This window comes from Chiloscyllium plagiosum, unplaced genomic scaffold (assembly GCF_037043375.1).
Source record: "Chiloscyllium plagiosum isolate Xiang-an unplaced genomic scaffold, Cpla_swu_hap1 HiC_scaffold_47, whole genome shotgun sequence".
Lineage (NCBI taxonomy): Eukaryota > Metazoa > Chordata > Chondrichthyes > Orectolobiformes > Hemiscylliidae > Chiloscyllium > Chiloscyllium plagiosum.
This window is the reverse complement of record NW_028270185.1, coordinates 13803371-13819934: the sequence shown is the minus strand read 5'-3', so window position 1 is coordinate 13819934 and position 16564 is coordinate 13803371. Positions and strand designations below refer to the sequence as shown.

General features: G+C 40.3%; 1 protein-coding gene across 1 annotated transcript in view; it reads right to left on the bottom strand.

Annotated features, from left to right (window-relative positions):
- LOC122542860 (cyclin-dependent kinase-like 1) overlaps window positions 1-16564 on the bottom strand; it is a 60638-nt gene that overhangs the window by 22971 nt on the left and 21103 nt on the right. The window contains exons 2-3 of the mRNA XM_043680961.2: window positions 9113-9234; window positions 709-781 (exon numbers count right to left, since the gene is read on the bottom strand). Of these exons, the coding sequence (XP_043536896.1) occupies window positions 709-781; window positions 9113-9234 (195 nt within the window). The remainder of the gene's footprint in view (window positions 1-708; window positions 782-9112; window positions 9235-16564) is intronic.

Below are 16564 nucleotides of genomic sequence, written 5' to 3'. Positions count from 1 at the left end.
CCTTTTCTCAAAGACCTGCAAGTAGTTATTTTAAATATGGAGTGACTAATCTGAAAGCCAAAATTACTGACTGCACGTGTGTAAAAGAAGACTGTGAAGTCAGCCATGAAGACAGGACACAGGAAACACCTGTCAATGTATCGTCACCGCCACTGTATTCTGTAAGCAGTGACATCAGACATCACCAGCTGTGGGATCACAGGAGGGGGATTGAGGAGACAGGGTTGAGGGGGAGCTTCCCTTCACCACCTGGCCAAAATTTGCTGTGGTGGATGGCAGTGCGCAGGCTCAGTGCCAGCAGTGTTTGGATCATAAGCAGTATGAGTGCTGGTGACGGATAGTTGCTTCTTTGTTGGATCCGCAATTGGTTAGTTTTTGGCTGAGTGGATGGAGCGACTGGATCTGGCGGCACTGGAAACTTCTTGCATTGGCCACAAATGCTGAAACATGCATTTTAAACAGGGGGAAGAAAAAGAGATAAGGTTCCTGGCTGTTGTTATTTTGTAACTTTTCAATTACGTGGCACAGCTAACCTTTGTACCTGCAAATGGTACAAAGTGGTGGTGTTCACAATAAATTCAGTCTTTTAAATGTTTATCCAATTCTCTTTGAAATTGACTGTTGAATCTGTTTCTGCAGAGGCATTCCAGACATGAAAATGTACTGCCCATCCCTGGTACCATCTTAGACTCTTCCCTTCACACTTACATTGTGCTTATGACAGAAGTTGACAGCCTGCAGTGTCTGCCTTATGATTCTCTTCACTTGATCTTCTGCAACTCTGGAAGTGAGGGAAAGAGAGAGGGATACATTTTTTTAAATGTGCAGTCATTCAAACCTCACAACTGGACCATCTCAATTGTGGCAGTGTAAGAGGAACTGGTAACGTTTTTTTTTAGAAGTAATGATGCATTATTTAAAGCTGCAGACATGACCTTCAAAGAGCCTGATATTTATAGTCACAAAGGTCTCCTTTCACTTGACAATCAAATTATGTTTTACCAAAGTCTTCACTGCTACCCTAGAAAGCACCCCACTTATGTGCAAATGAGATGGTTGCAGTAGAAGTTAATTACTGTCACATGAATCTAAATGAGACAGCAGTTAATTGGCAGCCATAGCAGGAGTGGCACAGATGGCAACTGCAGAGCTGCTGCAAGGAAATTCCAGAACTGTTGGGGAGTTAATTTGAAACTTTATATGCTAACAGTAACCATCTCACCACTTTCTTCCTCCCTTTTCTGCAACTTTTTTTCCTTGGGCTCTATCACCTTTTAACAGTCGGACATAAATATAAGAAAACAATCAAGCAATTCATGGGAACTACCATATCCCAAGTCCTTGCCCTTACCAACTTCATATATAAATACATGCGCACTTTTCTCATATGCCACTGGATAGTGGGTGATTACAAGCAGTCTGTTTTTATTTCCTGTAGTACCCACTAAACACAGGGTGTTGAGATCTGTGTGGCTTAATATCAGCAACTTGATTCAATTGCTTTAGATAGTAATTTTCTGTGGTCAGAGAGAAATGATTTCCCGAGACATCAATGGTTACTTGTCAATTGTGTAATTTGGTATTGCACCTTAATCTGCCCACAACTGCAGGAGTAGTGAGTGGGTACCAAATCAGAATACCCCAATATTGAACAGAACATAATCACAGGAATATTATGATGCAGAAGGAGACTATTCAGCCCATTATGTCTGTGCCAGCTCTCTGAACATTTTAACTGGGTGCCAATCTCTTGCCTTTTTCTTATAATCCCACACCAGCAAACGAAATATGAGCAAATTGCATATCAATCAGATCCAGAAAAAAATCCAGAATAAAAACTAGCCTTTCCTAACCATTTTTAAAGATTAAAATAAAACCTTTTTAAACATGGCAGACACACACCAGTTGCTTTCAAATATATCTTGTGGTTCAGGACGTAACACCTATGCCTCCAAGCCAGAAGATGTGTGTTTACTACTCATTTAAATACTTGTTGGCTAAACTAAAAGCATTCATGAGGAGGTAGGCGAGGGAAGAAATTGTTGGGGGCTTGTATGAAAGTTTGTATCTTGTTTAGTCACAGCAGACGTCCGAGGACTGGGAAATAGCCAATTTTGTTTCATTTTTTTTAAGGAGAAACAACAGAGATAATCCAGAAAAGTAAGGCAGGTGGATCTTACTTCAATGGTAAGGAAATTATTGAAGAAAATTCTTAGGGATAGGATTTATTCACATTTGGACTTATTAGTGACAGGCAGCATAGCTAGGTCGTCTCACAAACTTGATTGAGTTTTTGAGAAAGAGACAAAGACGATTGATGAGGGTAGGATGGTGGATGTAGCCTGCATGAACTTTAGCAAAAGCCTTTGACAAGGTCTCTCTTGACGACGTGAAGTCACATGGGAACTGAAAGATGGATAAAGAATTGGCTTGGTCATAGAAGACAGAGACTAGCGATAGAAGGGTGTTTTCTGACTGGAAATCTGAGACTGGTGGTGGTGTTCGATACTGACCAACGCTGGGACCCATGTTGTTTGTTATATGTATAAATGATTTGGAGGAGAACGTAGGTGCTCTGATTAGTAAGTTTGCAGACAAAAAGGTTGGGGGTAGCTGACTACTGTGAGGAGGACTGCCAGAGTATACAGAAGGATATAAATAAGCTAGAGACTTGGGCAGAGAAATAGCAGATGGAATTTAATCTCAACAAATGAAAGGTGATGCATTTTGGAACGTCTAACACAGGAGAAAAATAAATGGCAAAACCCTTAGAAGCATTAACATACAGAGGAATCTAGGTGTACAGGTCTAGAGTTCTTTGAAAGTTGCAACACAAATGGATAAGGTGCAAAGATTGCACTTTCTCCTAAATGGATAAGGTGGTCAAGAAGAGGGATGGCATCCTTGCCTGCATCAGTTGGAGCATAGATTGGCAAGTCATTGTTGCAGCTGTACAGAACTCTAGTAAAGCCACATTTGGAAAACTGCATGCACTTCTGGTCACCGCACTACCAAAAGAATGTGCAGGCTTTGCAGAGGGTACAGAAAAGGTGTACAGGGATGTTGTCTCGTTTGGAGGATATTAGCTGAGGAGAGATTGGAAAAATTCTAGTGTTTTCACCTGGATGTCGGAGGCGAAGGAGCAACCTGATAAAAGTTTACAAAATAATGAGAGGCAGCTTTTTTGTTTTACACAGAGGATGGTAAGTGTCTGAAATGTGTTGCCAGCAGAGGTGGTAGATGCAGATACAATAGCAACATTTAAGAGGCATCTTGATAGATGCATGAATAGGCAGGAAATAGAGGGATATGGACCGCATAGAGGCAAAGAGTTTTTAATTTAGAAAGTAGTAATGTGTTGCCACAGGCTTAATGGGCCAAAAGGATGTTCCTGTGCTATACAGTGGTTTGTTCTTTAGTTCAATAGGTTATGATAATCTGCTAATCTTTCCAACATTTTCTCACTATGTCCAACAGGGAAAAAGTGTGAAGATATATAACAATTGAGGTTTTCCAAAATTTAATTTTGGCTCCTTACTGGCTAACATAGAATAGTAGTCTGCTGGATCTTGTTGGATTATCATCCAGTCTATCCAATTGCCCAGTACTCAGGAATGTTGTTGAATATAATCTAACTCAAGCATCAGAGTTCATAGGTCCGAAATATGTTTTACAGCAGTTTTATCTTATGTCCTACCTAGGGCTACTTAATATATTGTCTAGAAAAGGAGTCTAACTATCTGCTTAATTTTCTTGCTGTACAGTTTTAATTAGCTTTTCATCTCTTCCTCAGGAAAGAAAATTTCAAATGGCTGCTTTATAATGATAGATCCTAAAAGAATCAAAAAGCTGCTGTTTTATTGTTTCCCATCAGCTGATTAAGCCTACACTTCTTTCCCTGCAGCTGTCTGGTTAATATGCAGTACAGAACCTAACTCTAACTGTGAATGTGCTCCCTGCAAATGCAAACAGTGCCTTGTTGCCATGGCAAACGCTACACATTCTACAGTTCTTGGCTTTCCCCTCCTCTCACGTGTGTGTCTCTCGATCATACTCTTGACATGTCCATTCCTCCACCCTCCATCATCATCACCACGACCAATAGTTCCTTTACTGTCATTCCTATCCCTCCTTTCCTTGTAACCACCCCCCCTCCCCACCACCTGCCCTTGCCGTCACCACCAGTATGAACTGAAATATAAGTGGTTACCCTGGAGATTGTGGAATGCCACTTGCAAACCTACCATGAGCTATATTGCCTGCTCAGCACATTAAATAAGTTACTGGGCCATTCACTGGGCCAATGGCAAGTGGAGGAGAGAGCATGGTTCAGTTACTTTTTTTTTGGGGGGTGGGGTGATGCTGCACGGAGCAATGCAGGAGGTGCTGTTGATTGACTGAACCAAATCCAGTGTTACTGCCATCTTATTATCTGGTCATATATCTGTACATTGATTAGGGTAAAACAAACAAATGTCTACTATTATTCTTCCATCCTCCCAACAGACCACTGGAGTTTAAAGCCAACCCAATCCCAACTTTTCAATTTGTCTCTTGACCTACACAGTTTTGGTCCTTGTTCGATGGAGAACTAGGCATCATCATTAAGGCCAGGGTGTGTTTGGCACTCCAGGGTAACAGCTGCCAGGTAATCAGCAGTAAAAATAAATGGAGTTGGACAAGTCAGGCAGCAACCTCTGTTCACTGCACCGAAGGCTTTTCTTGCCGTGTAAACAGCCAAAAAATTCAGATCATATATCTCAATCTGTGCATGCTTAACCTTTTCCTTGTACCCTTTGTGTTCTGTTGTTGCTCCTCAGGGCTTTTGAAATGGTTTCCTTTAGTTGTTTAACTGCACACAGCTGAACACTCAAAATTCTTTTCCGTTTAGGCCTTGGTTTGAAGTTCCAGGCACAATGCGTCACCAGGCAACCAATGAGTGACTCCTAGATAACGTGCAATGACAAAGGCCCTTAGCCAACCCTGGTGCTACAACACTGCCAGAACACAGTGATATTATTATTAAGTGACTGCATGAATTTTTTAAAAAAGTAACTGATAATAACTGGATTATACAGTTGAAAAGGACCTTTCATCTCCAGAAGAGAGCTGAGGATATGTTTACATGGCTTTTGTGATCACAATTTAACCCCAGGTAGAAAGTATTGTTTACAGTGACTACTTAATAGAGAACAACAAGCCATATTTGAGCTGGCCCAAATGTAATAGGTAAGAAGGTGGGCTTCAGGTTATACGTATTGGCATCCACTTAGCCCCCAATGGCTGACTCTCCCAGCAGAAACAAGTTCTTGGGTTTCTTTAATACATTTAACCAGGACACTATAACAAACCTAGACTATTTAACATTCTGAAAACTAGATCAGGATGAGTTGAGGACTACAGGATGCAGAGCTTGGAGAGAAGAACTGGAGTCATAAAGAGACTATTACAAGCAATCAGTACAGATGTAAGTACCAATGTGGGGAAGATGAAACCTACTGTTGTACAAGGAAGGCAGATTCTACCATTATTTGCTGAACAAACTTTCTACAGTCTTTTGAGAATGTAACTAATAGACAAATACGAGAGAACCAGTGGATGTTGTTTATTTGCATTTTCAGAAGGCTTTTGATAAGATCCATCATGAGAGGTTAGAGGGCGAAGTTAAAGTGCACATTACCGGGTTAATGTATTTGCATGGATCAAGAATTGGTTAACAGGCAGGAAACAGAGAGTGGGAATAATTGGGTCTTTTTCTAAGTGGCAGGTAGTGACTAGTGGGGTACTACAAGGCATCAGTACTTGGACCCCAGCTCTTCACAATGATGTATCAATGACCTGGGTGAGGGAACCAAATGCAATATTTCCAAGTTTTCTGATACGAAACTGGATGGAATTGTGAATTGTGAAACTTCAAGGTGATCCAGACAAGTTGAGTGAATGAGCAAAATACATGGCAGATGCAGTGCAATGTGGCTTAGTGTGAAGTTGTATGCTTCAGTGTGAAAATTATGAAGGAAGAGTATTATTAAAATGGTGATGGAAAGCGTTGATGTACAAAGGAATCTGGGTATCATGGTACACCGGTGAATTAATGTAAACAGGCAGGTGTAGTCAGCAGTTAAGATGGTGAATGATATATTGACCTTCATTGAGTTCAGAATGTCTTACTGCAGTTATGTGGAGTTTTGGTGAGACCACAGCAGGAGTACATAGAACATAGAACAATACAGCGTAGAACAGGCCCTTTGGCCCTTGATGTTGCACCGACTTGTGAACTATTCTCAGCTCGACCTCTATACTATCCCAAAATCATCCATGTACTTATCTAAGGATTGTTTAAATATCCCTAATGTGGCTGAGTTGACTACATTAGCAGGTAGTGCATTCCATGCCCTTACCACTCTCTACGTAAAGAACCTACCTCAGACATCTGTCTTAAATCTATCACTCCTCAATTTGTAGTTATGCCCCCTTGTACACGCTGACATCATCATCCTAGGAAAAAGGCTTTCACTGTCTACCCTATCTAATCTTCTGATCATCTTGCATGTCTCTATCAAATCCCCTCTTAGCTTCCTTCTTGCCAATGAGAACAGGTTCAAGTCTCTCAGCCTTTCCTCATAAGACCTTCTCTCCAGACCAGGCAACACCCTGGTAAATCGCCTCTGCACCTTTTCCAATGCTTCCACATCCTTCCCGAAATATGGGGACCAGAACTGTACACAATATTCCAAGTGTGGCTGCACCAGCATTTTGTATAGTTGCAGCACGAATGAAACCTAACACACTGTATGCCTTCTTAACTGCACTATCCACCTGAGTGGCAACTTTCAGGGATCCATGTACATGGACTCCAAGATCCCTCTGCACATCCACACTACCAAGAATCTTTCCATTGACCCAGTACTCTGCCTTCCTGTTATTCTTCCCAAAGTGCATCACCTCACATTTAGCTGTGTTGAACTCCATTTGCCACCTCTCAGCCCAATTCTGCAGTTTATCCAAGTCCCCCTGCAACCTGTAACATTCTTCCACACTGTCCACTACTCCACCGACTTTAGTGTCAGCTGCAAATTTACTAATCCATTCACCTATGCCTGCGTCTAAGTCATTCATAAAAATGACAAACAGCAGTGGTCCCAAAACAGATCCTTGTGGCACACCACTAGTAACCGGACTCCAGGCTGAATATTTTCCATCAACCACCACTCGCTGCCTTCTTTCAGAAAGCCAGTTTCTAATCCAAACTGCTAAATCACCCTCAATTCCATGCCTCTGCATTTTCTCCAACAGCCTGCCATGTGGAACCTTATCAAAGGCTTTATTGAAGTCCATGTATACCACGTCAACTGCCCTACCCTCATCTACATGCTTGGTCACCTTCTCAAAAAACTCAATGAGGTTTGTGAGACATGACCTGCCCTTGACGAAACCATGTTGACTATCTGAAGTCAAATTGTTGTTTGCTAGATGAAGTTTTGGTCTCCTGACCCAAGAGAGGTAGGTTCATTATGCAGGTACCAGGAATGGCAGGACTATCTGAGGAGAGATTGATTTCACTGGGCCAATAGTCACTAGAATTTAGAAGGATGAGAGAGACTTAATTAAAATGTATAGAATTCTAACAGGGCTGGACAAACTAGAAGCAGAGTGAATATTTTCCTTGGTTGGTGAGCCTAGAACTAGTGGACACAGTCTCAGAATATGGGGTAGACCATTTATGGCTGAGATGAGGAAAACAAACATTCTTCACTGTAAGAGTAGTGAACCTGTGGTATTCTCTACCACAGAAGACTGTGCAGGCCAAATCACTGAATATATTGCCAAGGAGCGCAGTGGAGGCCGGGACGTTAAATATCTTCAAGGCAGGGATTGATAAATTCTTGATCTCGCAAGGAATTAAGGGCTATAGGGAACTGAAATGCCCATCAGCCATGATTAAATGGCAGAGTGGGCTCGATGGGCCAAATGGCCTTACTTCCACTCCTACGTCTTATGGATTTATATTCAAGGAAGAAATAGATTTTAAAGGCATCAAGAAGTACAGGGAGAAAGCAGGAGTATAGCTTTGCGACAGAGAATCAGTATGATCACATTCAGTGGCCTAAACCTGCTCCTCATTTGTGTGATACCACTGTACGGAGGGTTCATATAAAGAATAGATTAATTTTACATATAGGAGTAAAGCATATGGCCCCTTGAGGATACTCTGCCATTTGACAAGATCAAATAGTGCCTGAGAACTGACTGACCTCAACTCTATTTTCCTGACTACCCTCCATAACCTTAGATTCATGACATTCAAGCTAATTTGACCTTTTAAAATATGCAACAACCCTGTCTCAACCAGTCACTGTGGAACAGATTTCCATAGTTATTGGCAGAATGATTGAAGACTTCAGCTATGTGCAAATAGTAGAAAACCTTTGTCTTAGGGGTAAGAAGTGGGGATTCAGAGGTTTTCAAAATAATGAAGAGATTGTGTTCAATGGCAGAATGTTTGTTAAGCAAGAACATACATTTAAAGGTAATTGTAGGAAGAACCAGAGCCAAAATTTGTTTTTAAATATAGCGATTTGTGATGGCCTCAACTACGTTAACGGATGGGAACAAATATTTTCAGGAGGAATATCATGAGGAAACAGCAAGGGAGTGGGAGTAATTTGCTTTTAAAGAACTGGCACGGGTACGATGGGCTGAATGGCCTAACTCTCTGTTTCTTTATCCTAAAATATACCAGAGGAGAGTGAATGGTATAATTACCTACCATGTGTGTGAAAATATAAAAAGCTTAGTCAGGACAGGGGTTTGTCTTGTACCTGATTAAGGATTATGCTCTAACCTGGACTCACCATGCTCATGTGATGTTTGCTCTGGCACACCACCAGGATTCACATTTGGCAAGCAGAGTAGTGCAGCTGGTAGGCAAGTCAGAGTTTGCATCAATCATATTACCAGCAACATGACCTGAGCTCAGGAACTAAATTGTTATAATTTATCTTCAAAATGAAAAGCAGAACCTTTCAGCAGTGCAATGTTTATAGAAAGGTGACATAAAATTGGACAGCTTTTTAAAAGACAATAAAGAGAGGAAGAGGTTATCACTCACCCCCTGGGGTACTTGTCCAACTCATTCAGTACAGTGTGGTCACAATACTCGAAGACCAGATGTAGTTTGCGCTTCCGTCTGAATACCTCCAACAAGTTAACCAGGTTCACATGCTTGAGTTGCTATTAAGACAAACAGGCAGTAGCAGAAGAGCTCCAAGACCAGTTACAGCTTAAAATCAGACATATTAACGTCACCTTTGAAATAAAAACAGAAGCTACAGGAGTGTACAGGTCACTCAGCATCTGCATAGGAAACCCCCTCATCATACAGTGCATTATCACTTGCCTTTCCTTTGATTTGATTCTGGTGATTACTATATCTTCACCCACACACAGGATTACAGGTCCCTGCTCCAGAGCACAATATTTAAATCCCAGTGCAATACCAGTGAAGAAGTTGCTTTAGTGTTAGAGGTTTAAATCTTTGAGACAAGATATTAAATGGAAATGACATCAAGCAGCTCCAATGGCAGTAAAAGATCTCAGGTATTATTTGAAGAGAAGCTGGAAATTCCCCTGTTCTTTCTGAAATTAGTTCCTCAGATCACTAAACTGATTACATATCTAACCTGCAGTGAGATTTTGCTCTGCAGAAAATTTATCACTACTAAATTTGCCTAGAGAAATGATACTTCAAATGCACTTCAAAAATAACTTCTTGCCCACAGAAGTGTTTTGGTAGAAATCTGGAGCATGTGGAGCACTTGAAAGATCAATAGTGACTGTGTTCGCTTCTCTTCCATTTTGACCACAATATTGGAGCAATTAAATAAAATAAATGATTTGTTATCAAAGAAAGGGGCATCTGATGTATCGTAGTTTAATGGTAAATGTTACAATTAATACTTCAGAGACTTAGACTAATCCTTTGGTGATAGGATTCAAATCCAACATAGCATTGAATTAATGAATATGGAATAAAATGCTGGTTTCACTTGAGCATGAAACTACCAGCCTGTCATTAAAAATTCACCTCTTTTACTAATCTCCATCAGGGAGAAATCTTTAGCCTTCAAGCTAGCTCTAAATTGCCATCACTCATCAATATATGAAGAATTAGTCTTTGTTGTCATGCTAGAATTTTATACTTAAAAATCAAAATATTGTTGCAGATAACATTCAACTAATTTGACATGGTTGAATGAATCCAAGTTGAAATGGAGTCAAAAACTCATTAAATTGTCACCTTTATGGAACACCACTAAATGGTAAATAAGCACTCCTTTTGTGCATGGGTTACAGTAAAAGTAAACAGGTCAGTGTTCCTCTCAACTGATCTCAAGTCTTAGAAACTTTAAGGTATTAGTCAGGGTATTGAATATCTTCTCCGTCCTGTAACCTAGCAGCAAAGTCACTGAACACCAAAGTCTCTACTGGCTCAACAGTGCTGCACAAAATGAGACAGGTGAAACTGTTGAAGACACACTTACCTCATAATGAATACCTGGTAGACTTTCAGATTTATTAGGCTGCTACTGTTAAGGGAGGACTTAGTGTAAAATTATGCATCTGCAATGAAGACTGCATCTTGAGTGGTGTACCCTACTGAGGAAATACATTGCAGAACACATCATTCAGCACCTAAGAGTCAGATGAGGGTCATTAGCCCTATGATGATGATTGGAAAAGGTAGCCCAGCGGTTGACATCCTGAAACTAGTAATCTATAAAGATAAGTTCAATTTACACTATCGCAATTCAGGGAAAGCACCACTGCTAATTAGACTGGTCTATATCTGATTCCACTCCTACACAATAGCTGATTCATAATGCTCTCAGCTAACTGAAAATATGCTGTAGGATTGCCAGTCTGACCTGTACTTCATAAAAGAACAACGATTTGTAATGGAGCTTGATGAAATGATTAAGTAGAATATTCTAAGTGAGATTTGATATTGCAGTAATGTTAGAATTAAACCTTTGTTAAGCATGATAGAAAAATATTTAAACTGTATTATCTTATAATGGCTACAAAATAAGTCACAGCAATAACACTCTTGCCTGTCAGTCAAAAGGTCGTGGGTTTAAGTCCCATTCCCGATACTTAACTGGCCCTTGTTACATTGCTGTTCTTAGGAGCTCAGTGTGACAGTACAACAGTGACCATTATTTCAAAAATTACTAATGGGCTACTTCAGATGTCTGGAGGTTGTGACAGGTGCTGCATAAATTCAAGTTCCTCCTTTAATTAATGCCACATTGTAAAGCTGCACAGCAATTCTAATGCACTGGCTACTGCACTTTAAAACTGATTCTTGCAGTCTTCTTAATGTTTGAGTGAAGTCATGACCTCACAGAGAATGTACTTTAATATCAGATACTGCAGTAGGGACCAATTCATAAAGTTGAGGGAATAATAAGCATGAATAGAGTTTCAAGGACATCAGCTAATCATGCAGAAAAAAATTATCTTTTTAATTAAAATTTGTGTAGAATGGGAGGAGCAAATAATGAAGCAGTGCTGAGGGATGCAGTACGGATTCACGAGTGAAGTGGCAATGGAATGCAACAGTACAGAAATGCGTGATAACAAAAATTAGGGAGGTTTACTTATTTCATAGCTCAATGGAAAAGGTAATGAGGAGGATTACAGTTTGTTGACAGAGCTATTTATAAGGTCTAGGTTCCTTGTCAATCTTTCCTCATAGGAGAATTTTAAAACTTCTGATAGAATCTAATATATCCCTGCTTTTTGATAGATAACATGAAGACTGCATTGAAAATTTGGATTTGAAAGGTTTGATAATATTAATATTGGACTCAAAAGAGAGAATACATTTTATCCCAATTATCAGATGTGATTATAAATTACATGATCACCTTTATACCGAATAAACTTGTGACCGCTTGACTTTAATGTTTTAAGAATCTTTCTAATTATAAGGGATAGATAGAATATCTAATCATAAACATTTCCTTTAACAATAAGATATATAGTAGGGAACTCTAGAAGGTAGTCTGTGTTGAAAGAAAAATACGTGTTAGATGATATTTAATGAAACTGGAACAGAGAGGGTCATAACAGCTTTATAAAGGCCATGATTTGGAGGAGCTGGTGTAGGACTGGGGTATGCAAAGTTAAATTTTTAACTTTGTACACCCCAGTGTGATTTTTAACTTTATAAAGGCTGAATTGCAATCATTCCCATTGTCAGCAATTTTGATTAAATTAGTGAAACTTTGTCAACTCTTACATTGAGGAAATCCTTTGTAGAGAATATATGTCAAAACTAACCCTGAAAGCCACAGGGAACAGTAATCCATTATAAAACATTTAAGATCTGAACTAGATGTTCTGAATGAGCGGTCTTTCGAGACTTTGCATTACTTACATTTTTGTTAAAATCAACGTATTCAGATGCTACTATACACCTGTGAAGCAAGTGGGACTTGAACCTGGGCCTCCCTTTTGAGTCCAATATTAAGATTAGTAGGGACACTACTACTGCACAAGAGGTCCTTGCATTCCTTATACTAAGGAGTTTGCCTTTATTGCTCTTTATATAGTTATCCAAAGGAGAGGCCTGGGTGCTACAAGAATACAACTCCCGAGCCCTCTTGTGGCACAGTTGTAATTTCTTACCCCTAGACCGGGAGGCCCTGGTTCAACTCCCACCTGTTCCAGAGGTGTGTAAAAACATCGCTGAACAGGTTGATTAGAAAAATAGTTTTATTTTAAAAAAGAATACAACCCCTCCATTGTACATAATGAATACTGTGACTTGGCTCATTTTTGACACCTTTGAGTCTTCTGGAAAGTCCTATGCAAGAGATAGAACTAAATGTAAACAAACTTTGGTTTATTTCACATAACGTTTGTCACTGCTCAAAATTCAGTTTTTGTTAATTGAAAAGTATTGTCTTTCACTCCTTGTAATATGGAAAATAAAGTCAAGAAGCTTGCCTCACTTTATTCACCAGTACCAATGCCTAGTTAATACTAGCATTCGAAATGTAAATCTGCTGCCTCTCAGCTTTGACTCAGCCATTGAGTGGGTAACAGGCAGTTACCCACTTTTACACATGTCAGTTCTAGGTAATGAGCCAGTAATTCCAGGTCAGTACTGAGGGAGTACTGCACAGTCAGTAATGCTGTCTTTCAGATTAGACATAAAAGTCTTCCCTCTTTTGTAGATGTAAAAGATCCCTTGGAATTAAACTGAACACATGTTTATCTCTCAACCAATATTGCTGAAACAGGTTCTCTGGTTATCTTATTGCTGTTTTTGGAACCTTGCTGTATAGAAATTGATCGCCATGTTTCTTGCATTACAACAGCAACTACTGTATACCTAAAGCACTTAATTGGCTATAAAGCGCTTTTGTTTGTCTTGAGATCATGATAGACATTAAAGTAAATGTCTTTCTCTCTATAAAATTCGAACTTGAGGAGACTGCCTTTACCAGCTAGAGAAGAGATTGTTTCACCCTTTACTTACCTAGTGGGTCATCCTGCCATCCGTCTAAAGTGCCACCTTAGCTATTAAGAGACTCCAGGCCAATCCCAGAGTGTGGTGAAACTAACATAACACAGGTCCTGACTGGTTAAGCACAACATGTGCCTTACCTGTGGCCCTTGAGTGAACCAGTTGGTTTGTATTGCTTAAAGAAAAATCTGGCAGTTTGCATGGCCATCTTCTAAAGTTAACCAAGTTTATCAAATTCAGTTTCACAACTTGTCACTGTGCAACTTAGATCACAATGTCGAGGTCCACAATCATAAGTACGTGGCTATTGTTCCACCCATCAATGTTCCTCAGCAGAAAGCAGCACAGGATAAGGTTTAGAACCCAAAACTGTTCCTTGCTTTCAATTTTTTCCAGAATAAATGTTTACCCATTTGCTTTTAGAAGCATTACTTAAGATTTTTCAAATCTACTGATCTAGTGAGAAAAATAATTTCCACTTATATAATGCCTATCATGAACATAAGACAAATTAAAGCATTCTGCATCCAATGAAATACTTCTGAAGTATAGGAATATTTTCTAATCAACCAGCTCAGACATTTTATTACACACCTTTAGAAGCAGTCCAACCTGAGCCTGGGCCTTCTGACTCAGAGGCAGGTACACTGCCATTATGTCACAATACCCTCTTTTGTAAAAGAAGGCAAAGAACAGAGTGAAGCCACAAGACACATTAAAAAATTATATCTTTAGTATACAACATTTTGCATACACAACTTAACACCCAGAATGAATGTGGTAAATATATGCAAAAGACTGAACATCCAACAGTGTACATCTGTGGTCAATACAGATCCTGCAGATTTTCTCCCTCCTACACATTAGTGACTGTTGATCATTATAGAATCATAGAGATGTACAGCATGGAAACAGACCCTTCATGCTGACCCGTCCATGCTGACCAGATATCCCATCCCAATCTAGTCCCACCTGCCAGCACCTGGACCATATCCCTCCAAACCCTTCCTATTCATATACCCATCCAAATGCCTCTTAAATGTTGCAATTGTACCAGCCTCCACCACTTCCTCTGGCAGCTCATTCCATACACGTACCATCCTCTGTGTGATAAAGTTGCCCCTTAGGTCTCTTTTATATCTTTCCCCTCTCACCCTAAACCTTTGCCCTCTAGTTCTGGACTGCCCCCACCCCAGGGAAAATATTTTGTCTATTTATCCTATCTATGCCCCTCAAAATTTTGTAACCCTCTATAAGGTCACCCCTCAGCCTCCGACGCGCCAAGGAAAACAGCCCCAGCCTGTTCAGCCTCTCCCTATAGCTCAAATCCTCCAACCCTGGCAACATCTTTATAAATCTTTTCTGAACCTTTTCACGTTTCACAACATCTTTCTGATAGGAATGAGACCAGAATTGCATGTAATATTTCAACAGTGGCCTAACCAAAGTCCTGCACAGCTACAACATGACTTCCCAACTCCTATACTCAATACTTTGACCAATAAAAGAAAGCATACCAAACGCCGCCTTCATTATCCTATCTACCTGTGACTCCACTTTCAAGAGCTATGAATCTGCACTCCAAGGTCTCTTTGTTCAGCAACACTCCCTCGGACATTACCATTAGTTGTAGAAGTCCTGCTAAGATTTGCTTTCCCAACATGCAGCACCTCGCATTTATCTAAGTTAAACTCCATCTGCCACTTCCTCAGCCCATTGGCTCATCTGATCAACATTCTGTTGTAATCTGAGGTAACCTTCTTCACTGTCCACTACACCTCCAATTTTGGTGTCATCTGCAAACTTACTAACTGTACCTCTTATGCTCGCATCCAAATCATTTATGTAAATGACAAAAAGTAATCCTTGTGGCACTCCACTGGTCACAGGCCTCCAGTCTGAAAAACAACCCTCCACCACCACCCTCTGTCTTCCACCTTTGAGCCAGTTCTGTTTCCAAATGACTAGTTCTCCCTGTATTCCATGAGATCTAACCTTGCTAACCAGTATCCCATGGGGAACCTTGTTGAACGCCTTACTGAAGTCCATATAGATCACATCTACCGCTCTGCCCTCATCAATCCTCTTTGTTACTTCTTCAAAAAACTCAATCAAGTTTGGGAGACATGATTTTCCACGCACAAAGCCATGTTGACTATCCCTAATCAGTCCTTGTCTTTCCAAATATATGTACATCCTGTCCCTCAGGATTCCCTCCAACAACGTGCCCACCACCAACGTCAGGCTCACTGGTCTATAGTTCCCTGGCTTGTCCTTACCACCCTTCTTAAACAGTAGCACCACGTTAGCCGACCTTCAGTCTTCTGGCACCTCACCTGTGGCTATCGATGATCCAAATATCTCAGCAAGAGGCCCAGCAATCACTTTTCTAGCTTCCCACAGAGTTCTAGGGTACACCTGATCAGGTCCTGGGGACTTATCCACCTTTATGCATTTCAAGACATTCAACACTTCCTCCTCTGTAATACGGACATTTTGCAAGGTATCACCATCTATTTCCCTACATTCTATATCTTCCATATCCTTTACCACAGTAAATACTGATGCAAAATACTCATTTAGTATCTCCCCATTTTCTGTGGCTCCACACAAAGGCCACCTTACTGATCTTTGAGGGGCCCTATTCTCTCCTAGTTACCCAAACTTCACAGGAGATATAATTCTTCATTTTTGATGGTCTGGTTGTAAAACTCAACAAATGGTCTGTCATGGATCGCTTCAACAACTCTTCCCATTCTGATCAATCACCCTCCTTGGTTTGCGCTCCACTACAATTTGCACTCGGTACTCATTCACAAACATAATTCCAGCTAACTTCACTGAGCATGTCCTACCCCTGGATCTCCCCAATCCCTGTCCTCTACTTGTGCTCAGTTGTATCCATCAAATATTGCTTAAGCTTTTCAACCTCCACTCATTCACCTACATTGATACATTAATGCTCTGAGACTTCTTTCAAGCCACTCACAGCTTCCTCCAACACATAGCTAGCAATCTTTCCAC